The following is a 16,048-nucleotide window of genomic DNA, read 5'->3' as shown; positions in this document are numbered from 1 at the left end:
ATCTACACAGTATATCGCAGTTTGGTTATATGTTCAGCAACAGTAAAATGCATGATATATATATATAGATTCAACGAGTACTTTATTTATTTCCCAACGGATTGCACCATTTTAAACCAGTCCAGTAAAGTACTGGTTTGTCGTAGTACAGTAGGTTTGCTGCTATAGGAAAAAGTGGTTTTAGGTTAATGATGTAGCATGAAATAAACAAATTTGAAAAGTTTGAACAAATTATATGCTTAACAAGCAAACTCCAACAGTATTCTCCTTCAGAATAACATGGGCATTTTTTTTTTGTTATGTTTTAGGGAATATTCTCCGTAACGTTTAACCGTACAAAAAGCTTAAATAAGCAAAATCCTTTGGTTATACTAAATATATTTTATAGGGAAGTACCTATACACGTAGGTGGCACGGTAGGACCCAGGCCCGGGACAAATTTACTTTTTCATTTTGATGTCTCTAGATGAAAAAACAACAACAAAAACTTCTAGGTGAAGGGCGGGGTGTATAAACTTGAATGAGTTCGCGAACCAGCATGATTAGACCATAGGTTTATGGGGTAAAAATGTGTTTTACCCATAGCCTATTTTGACCTTCAAAACATAAAATGATCAAATTTTTCTCCAAACTATTTTAAAGAGCTTAAGAAAACAATTTAGTATATTGAAGTGTTTTGTACAGTTACGGAGAAAATTCGCAAAATTGTAAACTTAAAATTCCCATGTTATTCTTATGGAGAATAGTCAAACTCTTGCAGTAGGCTTCTTTATGGATACCTATACCTATATGATCAAACTTGGCATTTTTTTTATTTTATACAGTACTAAGCTTATTAATATTTTATTAAAACACATTTTTTTACCCTACCTGTGGCAGCAAACCTAGGTACTCACTAAACCTAATATCATAGATAAGTGAAAATCAAATCAGACAAATGGAAATTCGCTTAATCTGCAGGTTTGCTGCGGCGGGATATTTATATTTATGACGTGACGAATATTACATTTTCATGTTTTAAAGAGCATTTACATAAAAAAAAAAAACTCATCGCCCCAATATTATGCCTTGATCTCATCCAGTTCTACACATTTAAAAGCCAAATGTTATGAAAATCGGCCCAAAATTACTCGAATGATCGTGTTCACGGCCACACACACAAATATAAATGTGATACGTAACTTTTTTGACGTATGGTGTTTCACCCTGGGGACATTAAAACTTAATGGTAAATCGGTCACGGGTCTAGGTCTTACCGTGAGACCTACGGTAATACGGTACCTTATTCCTTATGGGAAATTAGCTAAAACTAAATAATGATTTGCTATGGGTAATATATATATATATATATATATATATATATGAAAAATAGAAAAATAGGGCTACAATATATAAATAAAGATTAAACATTAATAAACTTTGTACCCAAGTAAAATTATTTATTAAAATATTTACTGACTATAGTTTCGGCTCTAAGGCCATTTTCAAAGTAAACAAAAATCAAAATAAGATATGTAAATATCTTTTAACTTGTAACATAATTTTGTCTTCATTGATTAATTTATATACTATATGATGTGTTGTACTTATTTTCATTAATATTTTCTCAATTTTGCTATAAAAGTTAGAAAAGTTTTATAATATCATATGTTATTTATTTATTTACATATCTTATTTTGATTTTTGTTTACTTTTAAAATGGCCTTAGAGCCGAAACTATAGTCAGTAAATATTTTAATAAATAATTTTACTTGGGTACTAAGTTTATTAATGTTTAATCTTTATTTATATATATATATATATATATATATATATATAAAATACGTTTAATTTGTTAATTTTTTTGTCATGTTGCCAATATTTATATTATTTTACTGCAAAAAGTTAATTAAAAACTAATTGAAAGATAATAGTCAATTTAGCCTTGAGAGAGGAATATCACCGCTCTAAAAGTAGGCCTACATCACATCAATGTATTGCTTGTTCAAAAAAAACACGTAGGCCTATAACAGTAAGCAATCTAACCGAAACTAATGCAAACGATTTACATAATCACCTGGAGCTGACGACAGTTAACAAGGTCATCAATCGATGCACTTATACACTCGTAGGCCTACATGCAGCAGTTAGAAAGTGCATGTTGTTGTTAACCGCCACTTACCTGCCGGGTTTATTGATCTTCCATATTCTTAGCCTTACGATCGTCCTGATAACACGCCAGACGATGCGACGATGGTTGCATTTACATAATCGTTCGGACTTTCCCCGTGATTTATGTCCAGAGTTCCCTGATGTAACGGGCTGCCGTTTATTCCTTTCGCTACTTCCAGTGGTGTAAATAAACAACTATACTTGGAACTCCGTATGAATTTTACAACTTTAGAGCTTTAGAGCTCTCACGGTTGCAAAAGAAACGCATTTTTGTCTGATTTCTGTACTTGTGCCTCGATCAACAGGCAATCCTAGTCTAGTGTGACTATCTTTATTTAGTGGTCAGCGCACTTAAAATTCAAAATGGCAGATTCAAGGAATATATCAACCTATGTTTACATTTAAAATTTGTTTGTTACTCCTTGCGGGCCGTCCCCCGGAGGAGGTAGTGCATCACTGAATAATGTGTTAAAATGATTTTAATGTCCAGTTACTCTGTACCAAGCATTGAAACTATATCTCTATCACTTTTTGAAATATTTAACCGTCCCGGGACTTTTTTCCACCCTGTATAGTACAGTATCCACAAGATAAATGAGAGTGCTCTTATGCCAAGGCACTGCCAAAGCTATAACTGCTATTGATACTTTGATCATTGAATTGAACATGCCTACCAGCAAGCAAGGAATATATTATATTATATTATAAGTCTTTGTGAATTGTTTATCGTACCACCAACTGCTTCACGACTATGAGCAGAAATATTATATTTGTACGACAATTATTTGTAAGAATCTAGTAGTTGTAGGGAATGTTGAACAAGTTGCAGTATATTATTGTATTTTACAGTGAATTAGGTAACATTAAAATCACTCGCTTCAATAAGTATTTGACTCTTCGATTAATTAGTGAGTCAAAGATCATAACCAGTTAATTCTCAGATGGGCTGTCATTACTGGTTACAACTTGGAGTGGACGAAAGTCAATCCGATTCCAGCTGAACTCTCTCGGACTCGCAGCCAATTTATTGTCCATTGTATCGCAGGGGTGTTATCGACAGCACCAAACCCAAGAACAATACAGTATTACACACGGGTCGTGCGTGTGTGGTATTGGTCAGCCCGGTGTGGCTCGCGGCGGTTCGTGCGCGGGTCGGAATCATGTAAAAAATGAAGTCATCATTTGAGTTAGAATTTGTATTGATTGTGAAGTAAATCATACAACCGGGCGGGGGATATCTGAGACTTAAAAATATGTGTACAGTATTATCAGGGTGTCCACAGAAATGTTGTCATTAATTTCCCTGACTTTCCATGACTATCCATGACCATTAACCATTGATTTCCATGACTCACGAACTTTACTCGAAAATTATAATACTGTAAACACACAAATAATACTGCCTAGACAGAAAATATTGAAATACGTATTAACAGATAACAATGGCGTTCACAAGGTACAACAATGAACCAAATACAAACTCAAAACCCATAAACTAAGACAACTGTATAAATTGAATTGTCGTATATTTGTGAAAAATTCTTAAAAATGCTACAATAGTTGGGGTTACGGCTGACTAGATCATTGAAAGGACCCCTGAAATCCATCCATCATTGGTGATTTCCATGACTTTCCATGACTTTTTGCCTATTTCCATGACTTTCAATAACCAGAATTTTTTTCCATGACTTTCCATGACTATCCCTGACTTTCCAGAATGTGGTCACCCTGATTATGGTATTTTATATTTACAATTATTTTTGAACGATATGATTCCGTAATGTTTTGACCGAACAAAACGACCAACCCTACCGGCAGAAATACCTGTGAGTAGCCAGTAGCTACCGATGTAAGTGATCCCATACAGTTGCAGTGAAAGTGCTCCGACGGCATCTATCTCAATAACCAGTGCCATTTATCTAGCGGCCGCGCTGAATAAACCATCTCACCCACCCTGTCTGTACCTGTACTGACGATATACAGGTAGTTCCGCAACGCAAGGTGGAACACTAGTCACTAGTCCCACTGACTATTTGCCTCGCTGTTTTCACTTTTAGCTTTCACCCGCGACACGGTACAACAGGCGATGTCAGTTACGCGTCGTGTCATGTCAAATGTGACTTGAATAGTCAGAGAAGTGTCCGAGGTGCGAAAATTGGAACGATGTGTTGGAATAATGAGTCACTCTGCTCGTGAGTCGTGACCGAGGGATGTCGCACGTGCGATTCAGTTCAAATTCATTTTACTCCGTTTGCATGTCAGGATGTGATTCGGTTAGATCAGAGGGGAGAAACAAGTTAAAGTAGTCAAATTAAGAGAACACCGCCTCCCAAATTCACTACATCATTTCCACCACCGGTACAGCACTCTTTTTAGTGTCATACAGTGTTTTCATTCCTGGAAAAAATTTAAAGTTAGGTGTACAACGTATTCCGATATTTGTCTATAGCTGTTCACAAGATTTGTCTTTCCAGAAGCTTCCTCCGAGACGTATTCATGGTAGACTCGCTGTGTAAACGTAATGTTATTTTGTGTGCCGATCTATATTTTATAACAACTACACACAAACGAGTTTTTAAAACCAAGCCACAAGCTATTATTGCAATGACGGTCGTAATAGAGGCGTTGATATGTGATCCATCGTCAAGACAATACCGGCACCACACGTATCAAGGTCATCAGCGTATTTGGGTAGCGTCTGATGATAGCGTCATTGTGTCGCCACGGGCCACGTGTGTGACGGACAAAGGAACACGAACACTGTGCAGCGATCAGCGGGCGTGCAACGAGAATCTAGCAGAATTAAACCCACACCTGCTAACTTTTACTCAGCTACAGAATCAGACAAATCAGATCACCTAACCTAACCTAACCTAACCTACAGTTACTGCCAGTGACGTGACTGACCATTGGCCAGCGAGCCACGAATTCTCACAGCACATGCAACAATTACGCAAACTCTCTCTGAATCAACGACATCGGCGGCGGCGGCGCGGCGACCGAATTGTCAACTTTCTACCATACGGCCCCCGGAGAAAGTCAAAAGAGCCCACACGGACATAACTACTGCCCCTACGCAACCCTGGACCCTGAGATAGGACACTGGCAATGGGTCAACACGTAAGCTAAAACAGGGTAATAGTATGTTTAAATATGATTAAGAGGGTAGATAAAAGTTATAGATAGGTGTATATATAGCCCAATGTAAGGGACCTCTTGTGTGAAGGCTGGCAGGTCAAGGAAAGTGGGAAGTGATGTAGTGATGTGCTACCTGCAACGGTCGCTGAGATGTTTGGAGCGTTTGTAGCCAAATATTGCAATGGTCGAAGGGAAAACATATGCCAATCAGCAACATTCATTGGACGTCGATGAAGCCATCGCTATTGTCATATATCATTTGTTATTAGGTTTGATAATAAGAGATAAAAACCCTACATATTATTTACCGTTCACAAAATCGCTTAGACTAGAACCATGGGTGTGAGGGATGCTACCAACCAAGATATAAATTTCCTATTTCCCAACGTTACATTAACCAAATAATGCTGACAACTCACCATTTTCAGAGTTTCCTCAGGTCTTAGGAGATAGAACATGGACTGGAGGTGTTGCTGTATATCGGGTCCGCCGGTGCCGTTTTGGCGGGCCCCGGGCCATGTGACCAGGCGTTCGTTAGGGGGCAGCACCACCGCGGCCCCCTTGCCGGCGAAGTAGCACTCGCTCAGGCTGCAAACAAACAGTCCATGTCAATACAGTTAATGTGTTGCTATATGTCGGGCCCACCGGTGCCGTTTTGGCGGGCCCCGGGCCATGTGACCAGGCGTTCGTTAGGGGGCAGTACCACCGCGAGCCCTTGCCGACGAAGTACCACCGCTCAAACTGCAACAAAGGAGTTCATGCCAATAACACAAGAGGTGTTGCTGTATCGGGTCCACTGGTACCGTTTTGGCGGGCCCCGGGCCATGTGACCAGGCGTTCGTTAGGGGGCAGTACCACCGCGAGCCCTTGCCGACGAAGTACCACCGCTCAAACTGCAACAAAGGAGTTCATGCCAATAACACAAGAGATGTTGCTGTATCGGGTCCACTGGTGCCGTTTTGGCGGGCCCCGGGCCACGTGACCAGGCGTTCGTTAGGGGATAGCACCACCGCGAGCCCTTGCCGGCGAAGTACCACCGCTCAAACTGCAACAAAGGAGTTCATGCCAATAACACAAGAGATGTTGCTGTATCGGGTCCACTGGTGCCGTTTTGGCGGGCCCCGGGCCACGTGACCAGGCGTTCGTTAGGGGGCAGTACCACCGCGAGCCCTTGCCGACGAAGTACCACCGCTCAAACTGCAACAAAGGAGTTCATGCCAATAACACAAGAGGTGTTGCTGTATCGGGTCCACTGGTACCGTTTTGGCGGGCCCCGGGCCATGTGACCAGGCGTTCGTTAGGGGGCAGTACCACCGCGAGCCCTTGCCGACGAAGTACCACCGCTCAAACTGCAACAAAGGAGTTCATGCCAATAACACAAGAGATGTTGCTGTATCGGGTCCACTGGTGCCGTTTTGGCGGGCCCCGGGCCACGTGACCAGGCGTTCGTTAGGGGGCAGTACCACCGCGAGCCCTTGCCGACGAAGTACCACCGCTCAAACTGCAACAAAGGAGTTCATGCCAATAACACAAGAGATGTTGCTGTATCGGGTCCACTGGTGCCGTTTTGGCGGGCCCCGGGCCACGTGACCAGGCGTTCGTTAGGCCCCGTTTATGCACCAAGTGCGGTAGCGGTAGCGACAGCGGGAGCGATTTCTAACACCATTGAGTTAAATGGGGCTGTTTATGCACCAAGAGCGATAGCGATAGCGGTTGACCTCCCGCTGCGATTTATAATTCGCCCGCTGTGTAGTTAGGAATCGCAGCGGTTGCTTGGGCTGAAGCCAGGGTTGCCAACTTGACCCACGCGCACGTACACTTAGGACAAATAGTTGTGTTAATTATTTGGCAGAGTTTGAGTTGGCAAGACTGTGTCCCCCTTCCATTCTCCTTTAACCAACCGCTACCGCTATCGCTCTTCGTGCATAAACAGACTCATTTACAGCGGGAGCGGGCCCGCTATCGCACCGCTCCCGCACTTGGTGCATAAACGGGGCCTTAGGGGATAGCACCACCGCGAGCCCTTGCCGGCGAAGTAGCACCGTACAAACTGCAACAAAGGAGTTCATGCCAATAACACAAGAGGTGTTGCTGTAAATCGGGCCCACTGGTACAGTTTTGACAAGCGGTCAACCTCCTGAATTTAAGCCGACACAATTCATTGTTTTAAGATGAGCTATTGAAGAGAAATTTTACGTCAGAAGAGAGGCTGTGGAGACGTAATGAGGCAGAACTAAATGTTAAAACACAAAATTATAAGACTTTAACAGTAAAGGGATAGAGGTCGATACCTCCGAGTCCGAGAGCTTCTAATGCGTATTTTACCCCAACTATTGGTTGCTCGTGACTACTCCAAAGACAGATGTACTACCAAAATAATTATACAGTTATTAAAACGTCAACGGAGTTGAAAGTTGTCCTACTTCCTTCGATTAAATGAAAAGTCGCGCTCAACCGATGTCATCGATCTAGTTTGCTGGGGTCGATCAATTTTAATAGTTCCCTTTCTCGCTCGTAGTTTATCGTGCTACAGTTCAGCTTGAAAGTAAATTATTTTTCCTACAGTCACCCGACAAAGTTGGCTTCCTTGTACTGTTTATAGTACAGAAAGCTGCTAATTGCTGCATATTTATACTTTGCCGTACGGTTTATACTTTGCCGCACATCAGGATTCCAACGAAACAACACAAAACAGCGTGGTTCCATTATGCACGTAATCCGTGTACGCTTGGAAATAGGTTGGCAACACTTAAAGATAATTGGACGAAACGAAGTGAAGTCCTCATACTCCACTAAAGAATTTGGTTGCTAAATTTTTGTTACGGAAAGGCTTTTTTACTAAAACATCAAAAAATCTGATTCTTGTACCACAGATTTATTTTGTTGTGTAGTTCTTTCTAAGGTATATTTCAACAATTCACGATTATGTTTTCGATTTAATGTTATTAAGTAAATTAACGACTTTTGTGGTCGTGGTTTGTTCATTTGACTAGCGTAGCTTACGTCAGTTTAGAAATAATGTCAGCAACGTAACATAACATAACATAAGTCCTTGTCTATGTCTTGTCAACAACAGGAACTACTATTTCGGCTTAAGGTATTTCTATTTCTGATATACAAATTTCAAAATAATTGGTTTACAAGTATTTTTTCAATCAAATTTTCTGTCGTCGATCGCCAGGTGGATTGGTGGATTGAGAGTGAAAATCTGAGTCGTGGATGAGATTGATGAGAAAGAGATTGGTGGTACGGTAAACAAAAACCAAGATAAGTTGGTGCATTTTGATTAAAACAATAACAGAATAAAATCACGTAAGTAAACAATTCAATGGCATAGGCTTAACCACGCCTTAACAATGCAAGTCTCAAACAAATCGGCCTCAACGCCTAAGTTTAACTTAACCTAAAATAACTGAACTTAGTGAAGATAAACTAACTAACTTAAAGATTATGGTTGGCTGATGATAAGGGTAAAAATGTGTGTTTGTGAACCTTTGAACATCCATGGGAAACCTGTACATAGTTTCCAAGATCTGGTTTGGTTAATGATTAAGTCAATGAGTCTAATTGAATCCAAAGATAACAAAATTATTACCGGTATCCAGCTACCCTAGGTTGTGGACACATGTTAGTAGCCTAAGTTATAAAACATTAGTTTATGATCCCAAGAAAAAAGGTCTAGGCTATGCTGAGCAGAGACTGAGAATGTAGCCTATGCCTACCCCATTAAGTAACTTATAGTGTTAACTTAACTTAATCATCTTGTAAGTTAGCCTATTGTTCAGTTTATTGGCCCTAAAATGTATGCCTAGGCCTAGGTATGTGAGTTAGATTAACTGTAAGCTAAAATTTTTAGGGTTAGCTAGGACAGTTAAGAAGCTGAACTAGGCCTATGTTCTGAGGCTGCTTAACTTATTTTGTGTGATATATACGCTAATGTTTTTTTTTTTACGCAGAGGATACGCGTCCGGTAACAGGACGTGGATTAGGCGTCCGGCAGTTACTGTCATAACCTAACATAACCAACCAAACTTGTTGATAATGAAAAAAATCAAATGAAGGTTAAATTCTTTTCATAACATAAAATTATAAATGCCAAAAATTCTACAAAAGATGTACAGTTAAGAAGAAATTAAGTACATTCAAAGCAAAATCTTTGACAAAAAGTTAAAGAAACCGATGGGTTTTGAACCAGGGACCTCTTGGATATCAGCCGAGCACTCTATCCACTACACCACGAACAACGCTGGCCAAATTTCGTATTGTTGTGGTAATGGCGTTCCGGGACCCCACAACCCGGTGACGTCACTACCGGACGCCTAAGTTAATCCACGTCTGGTTACCGGACGCGTATCCTCTGTGTTTTTTTAAATGTTTTGAAAGTGAACGATCCAAACCATGGTCTTGTTACTACCCAACAACCTTATATTTTTTACACCTTTTTGTTATACACAGAGTAGCCTACCTATACACGTCCGGTAACCGGGCTTGGATTAATAGGCGACAGGCGTCCTGCAGTGACGCCACCGGGTTGTGGGGTCCCGGAACACCATTACCACAACGATACGATGTACAGCCATCGGTGTTCGTGGTGTAGTGGATAGAGTGCTAATATGCAAGAGGTCGCTGGTTCGAATCCCATCGGTAACTTTAACTTTTTGTCACAGATTTTGCTTTGAATGCAATTTCTTCTTAACTGTACATCTTTTGTTTGAATTGTTGTTATTTATAATTTTATTTTATGAACAGAATTTAACTTTCATTTGATTTTCTCATCATCAGCAAGTTGGGTTGGTTTGGTTAGGCTATGACAGTAACTGCAGGACGCCTAATCCAGGTCCAGTTCTCGGAAGCATATCCTCTGTGTTTTTGTTATTCATAATTACAAATAGTATCTGCGTCTGAAAACAATCTCCCTTGGAATCAAATCAGCAACCTGTAGATTTTAAGTTGAGCTCTATAACAACCTCTCTTTTGGCCTACCTAGACAATATTTAACTTCTACAAAGTTGTTTGTTTTCTTGAGCTAAAACAACACATTATTTTCTAGATAACTTAGGCCTTGGCATTAATTTTAAAAAGTGTTGCACATAATTTTGATAAAACGAATGGCATCCTTTTTAACAGAAAATTTATACCTAAAACCCCAAATTTGCTCTAGCCTAGCCGGCTGCACGTTAGTTTGTGACGTCCTACTCATTCGAATGAAGAATATCAATATATAGACTATTCGATATATTGATTACGGTATTTCATTCGTTTAGTTAGGTTATGTCAACCTAACTAAGTTAACCGAATGAAATAGGCTAATCAATATATTGATTTCAGATCGATATATTCATTCGAATGAGTGTATGACGTAAACTAAAGTGCAACCGCCTAGCCCCTTTTGTTAAAATGAGGGAGTTAGTAACTTAAGTTAGTTTGTGGTCTCAGATGACAACAGTGGCATTTTAGACGACAGACAAAATATAAGTTGCGCTTTTAGGGAAAGCGGTCCAAACGTGTAAGTTGAGTTAGGCCTACCTGTATGTGCCGGATGTGCCGGAAATCAAATCCATCCTTTCCGCACTAAAATCTGTAACCCTAACCAATAAGTTAGGCTAGCTACATACACATACATGTAGGCCTATTGTAATTAACAAGGGCACATCATATGTGCTTGGGAATATTTAGTTAATGTAAATTGATATCAACCCATAAAGGCCTAACAAACAAATTATTCTTAAATTTACTTGAAAATTGTTTTAAGTTTTTTTTCGAACGCTTGATAAATACTCTGTAAAAAGTATTATTGCTTTGGCACTTTGATATACCGTAATATATACAGCTAAACTTACAATGATTGGCTGGCTAAGAGTTTACCAGCTAGGCTTTTGTGTGTCCGTAACATAAAAGTGAATTGTGGATATTTATAGGCATGCACTGTGGATGCGATTCTCCATGGTGTGGATTAACGTCCGCACGAGTGAGTACTATGACTATCTGCAGTACTAAACTGATAATTAGACCAATTTCAATTTGTATATACCAAAGGCAAAAATGTGGTTCGGATTCCACTATAAACTGTAGGTCTCTTAGTCGCCATAAGCTGTATGGGCTATTAATTAACAGCTGTGTCTAAGGAATATGTCGGCCTTAGTCACTAACAAGACTACAAGATCGTGCCACTCATCCTGCTCTCATCTCCATTCATACTTGGCTTAAAATACCTACTTTGTATGGTCACCATTTCAAAGAAAAGTATTGAAAGCAATAAAGTATTAAGTATTAAGTCTACAAAGAAATTACATTGATTCAAATGGGGGCTTATATGCACCGCGAGGCGGCATCCTCTATAGTCGAGGCCTGAAAGTCCAGAGTAGAGGCCCTAGGAACTGCAACTTTGTAGCGGTTTGTAACTAGGCTACAGACATTTAGTCTTATGAGAGCTTTTATGCACAGCGACACAGGCTGCTCCCGTTGTAATAACTGATAACCCCCCTTGGCACAACAAATACAGCAATTGATTGTTTTATAACAGAACATAAGTTGCAGTATTATTGCATTTTTGTTATCGTGCTTGGCCGGATGTACCACGGTAATTCTTACTAACAGACCTTATCTGAAATTAGAGTAGGCCTACGTACTTAATGTTTACATAATTTTTTTTGGAATAAGAAGTTAAAGCCTATTCTTAAATTACCTACAGTACGGCTACATTATTTCACATGTCGTTATCGTCTCATAATTTGCCGTATTAACCATAAAACCTTCTCTTCATGATGAATGTTTAAAAAAAGCAACTTAAAGATTTTTCAAATATGCTCATGTGCGTATCAATACGTGTCGATTCAGATATCGGTACATGAACCGTAAGTGGAAGCGTATAATCATAGTATTGTATAAATGCTATGCTATGCTATAATCAAGTTTGGTTATGATAGGGTATACTATTAAATGTGCAAGTAGGCCTGCCCACAAGCATTATTAGTACTTTTTCTATTAATCAATTATCCATCTGCAAAAACTAGGAAAACAATAAAATAATTATTTTTTTAATTTTGAGGGTTTACTGGAATTAAGAGGTTATGTCCAGGAGTTTGATACGGTACTAATAAAAAGACACAGGAAATGGATTTTGTGAGGTAAAATGTATCACTAACCTTCTTTACAAGCTTGTAAGTAACATAGTATTTGTCTCTGCAGCTCGTTATATTTAAGATATTTACATTTTTTCCTAGAAATTATAAATAACCGATACAGTATTTCATCTGATAGCCTACACGTAAAAATATATGCACGAGGATTGGATACGATTAGGTATTGATACATCCCGTTCCAATACATATCGCTACGCAATAATGACACACTGACCAGGATTGCACATCATTACTCAGAGGTAGGCTAACATGGTAACACAATACAGTACTTTCCTGTTAAAGGGAACATTCATTATTATTGATGATTTTTTTCGATATATCAATTTTTTCCCTTTACCTACTAAGTTATACATTACAAATTGACAGCTGATATTTAGGCTAAAATATAGTCCATTATATGGAAAGAAATGAATCTGTTCTAAGCTAACCTAACATAACCAACCAAACTTGCTGTACCATTTAAAAATTCCGTTTGATAACACAAAAGGCGAGTGGAGAATATTAAATGGAGTTTTTAAATGTTACAGCAAGTTTGGTTAGTTCTGTCAGGTTAGTTTAGAACAGTTTTATTTCAATAATTTTAAAATTTTTGTTTGTTGATTCTGAACAATATTTATTTATCGTAGTTGTCAGCTGATATGTTTCAATTTGTTAATATCGATATTTTGAGAAAAAAATCATCGATAATAATGAATGTTCCCTTTAACAGGAAAGTACCCACAATACTGTGGACAGACTTGCTAAAAAGAGCAGTGGCAGATCTAGAACTGTCACAAGGGGGGGGGGGCGAACTGAGGGGGGGTTTGGGGGTACCCCCCCCCCCCGAAAAATTTGTGTAAACTAAGTCTCCAAAACGGCAGTTTTATACCAACCATTTCTTTGTCCAAAGTTAGTGTGACAAATTATTTTATGCAATGTGTATGCACTACTGTATAACATGCAGTAGAAAATATATACAGTATGTATGTCTGAGGGGGGGGGGCGGTCGCCCCTTCTCCCCCCCTCTGAATCCTCCACTGCTATCAAGTATAAATAAGAATGCATTTCATGACATACAAGAGTCACTTTGTAGAATAATATAAGTCAGTTTCATAATATCCGAAATAAAATTCTTGATTTATCTCACAAGGTCCAATAGCCTATAAAATATTTGACTGTTGCATGACGTCCAAATCTCATCATGTCCAAAAGTACTACAGGAACTGTAATCAACATACTGTAGTCCTTCTACAAGCTCTGGACGTCATGAGATTGGTTGTAGAGAAACAGCACACTTAACACTCTTCAAAATGTACGCTGCCAGTTTTGTTTACGTTTGTCACGATTACTGGATAATGTGGCAACGTAGTTCCAAGTGATTGTATTATTTTGTATTTATTTGTTTTGAAGGAATAAACTCATTATTTCATTTCATTATTTCATTTGTGACGTCGAATAGCTCAGCGCTGTCCCACAACGTCCAGAGCACCTGCACACTGTGAATACTTTTTTACCGACTGTAGTACAGACTAACCTAACCTAACCTAGCTCCATAAGCATAAGCTCTAGACGTCTTGCGACAGCACTGAGCTACAGTATTGGACGTCGTGCAACTGGCAGCGGCTTTGGACGTTTTAGTTTGAACAGGAGGGTGGTTGGTAACCACAATCAAATAAGAGTCAATTTCAACCGAGTATTAGGTAGTGAGTACATAACAGATTAATGTTTGCAGCACTTACTTACCCTACCATGGTAGATATAAATACCACTGCTGCAGCAAACTTGCAGACTAAGCTAATTTCCATTTACCTGGCTGAATTTCTACTAAAATATACCCTTAAAATTGTCAGATTCAGTTCCCATTCAAACAACACTAGAGGACTCATGCTGCTCTGCAGCGTTGAAATAAAATATCATAAATCCGAGAAATAATTAAATTTATGTTGTTAGTTAGTTTAGTATGAATTATGAAATAAACAAAATTTCCAAATTGTATTAAAATATATCCATAAAGAAGCAAACTACAACAGTTTATTTATTTTCCAAATAAATAACATGAGAATTTTAAATTTACAATTTTTAGAATTATCTTCGTAATCATAAGGCATACAACAACACTTTATTATCATTGACTTATCAATGATAATGATAGGCTAAGTCAACCCTTACCACTGTGCATAAAAAAGGGCCTACAGAACCCTTTATCATAAACAGTTTTCCCCATTTATCTATAAAACATCTTATAATGAAGTGTTTGTGTAGGCCTATGGTTATTGGCGATTCTAAGAATTGTAAATTTAAAATTCCTGGTATATTCTTATGGAGAATTAGTAAACTGTTGTGGTTTGATTATTTATGGATATATTAGATGGAAACATAATTTTTTTGTATACTAAGCTATTAATGTTTTACTAAAAAACACATTTTACTAAGCTGTCCTCCCTGTAGCAGCAAACCTAGGTAGTCGTTGAACCTATTGTTATTTAAATAATTGAAGGCCTGCACAAACCGGAGCGGTGGCGGTATAGCTGGGGCTTGTACACCAGAACGATTCCGCATTGCAACGATGACAGCAGAGTACAGTAATTTTTTGTCCTCATTTATGAGTGTGCAGTCAACAAGTTAGTTGGGTTGTTAGTTAGAAATATGTTTACATCAGACGATGAGGAAGAAATTTTGCTATTGTTTGCTGTAGCTGAAGACAACGATCGCAAAAATAGGAAGTGTGTATATGACATCAACAAAAGGCAATTTCAGAAAGGCAATTTCAGGCATGGCGAATTCCATACATTGATGCCTTTACTTAAAATTGAGAAGAAACACAAATGCCAGGCTCGTCGCACCGGCACCGCTGGAACATGCTGCAAATGGAACATTTTGCATCTCAGCAGTGTGGTTTGTACGGGCAGTAAACCGCTACCGCTCCATTCCGCTTGCATTTACTTCCAATATACTAATTCACCGCGCGAATATTGCACCGCTACCGCTCCGGTGTGTGTTCACCTTTCAAGTGAAAATGAATCTGACTTCAATTGTAAATTAGTTTGTTATGCAGATTTGCTGCCTGTGGTATTTTATTTTTAAAACATCCAAATTCATTTTTGTTAATCAAAACTTTTTAAAGAGCGTAAAAAACAAACAAATATTTAGTGTATGAAAGTTTACACATAATGCATCAATATGGGGATCTTATCCCATATAGTTCTACAGTGCAGTTTAATCCTCCACTATTGATGTGATTTGTAGTAATACGGGAGACACCCCATTAAGTTAATTTTTCCATTTATAATACACAATAAAGAGCGGACACATAATGCAAAAGAGTCCAAAGGTATCGGTAAAAAATAGTATCCCATGATATTTAATGTGACCACTTTTGATATGACTGGATGAAAGAGAGTAAACACATATCTATAGTATGATGAGTGTAATAAGTCATTCTGGCCAGACTATGAAAAAACAGACTTTACCGAGGGTTGAATGGCGTAAAATAAAATTTTTTTTGCCATTTTATACTCTGAAAACCTCAAAATTCTATGGGTTTAGCGCATGTGGTAAAGATAGCTTGAAAAATAAACCAAGTAGTATATAGAATTTTTTATTCCCCGATGAAGGGTCATGGAGGTAGGCTATAGGTA

General features: G+C 38.7%; 1 protein-coding gene across 3 annotated transcripts in view; it reads right to left on the bottom strand.

Moving 5' to 3' along the window:
- The window catches only part of LOC129005887 (protein phosphatase Slingshot), a 219,935-nt gene that overhangs the window by 64,399 nt on the left and 139,488 nt on the right, over nt 1-16,048 (bottom strand). For all 3 annotated transcript variants that reach the window (XM_054434934.1, XM_054434926.1, XM_054434943.1), the window contains one exon: nt 5,709-5,877. In XM_054434934.1, coding sequence (XP_054290909.1) covers nt 5,709-5,877 — 169 coding nt within the window. The remainder of the gene's footprint in view (nt 1-5,708; nt 5,878-16,048) is intronic.

This window comes from Macrosteles quadrilineatus, unplaced genomic scaffold, assembly GCF_028750875.1.
Source record: "Macrosteles quadrilineatus isolate MER2022 unplaced genomic scaffold, UCM_ALF_1.0 Scaffold_1__1_contigs__length_201487025, whole genome shotgun sequence".
Lineage (NCBI taxonomy): Eukaryota > Metazoa > Arthropoda > Insecta > Hemiptera > Cicadellidae > Macrosteles > Macrosteles quadrilineatus.
This window is presented reverse-complemented; position numbering and strand designations above follow the sequence as displayed.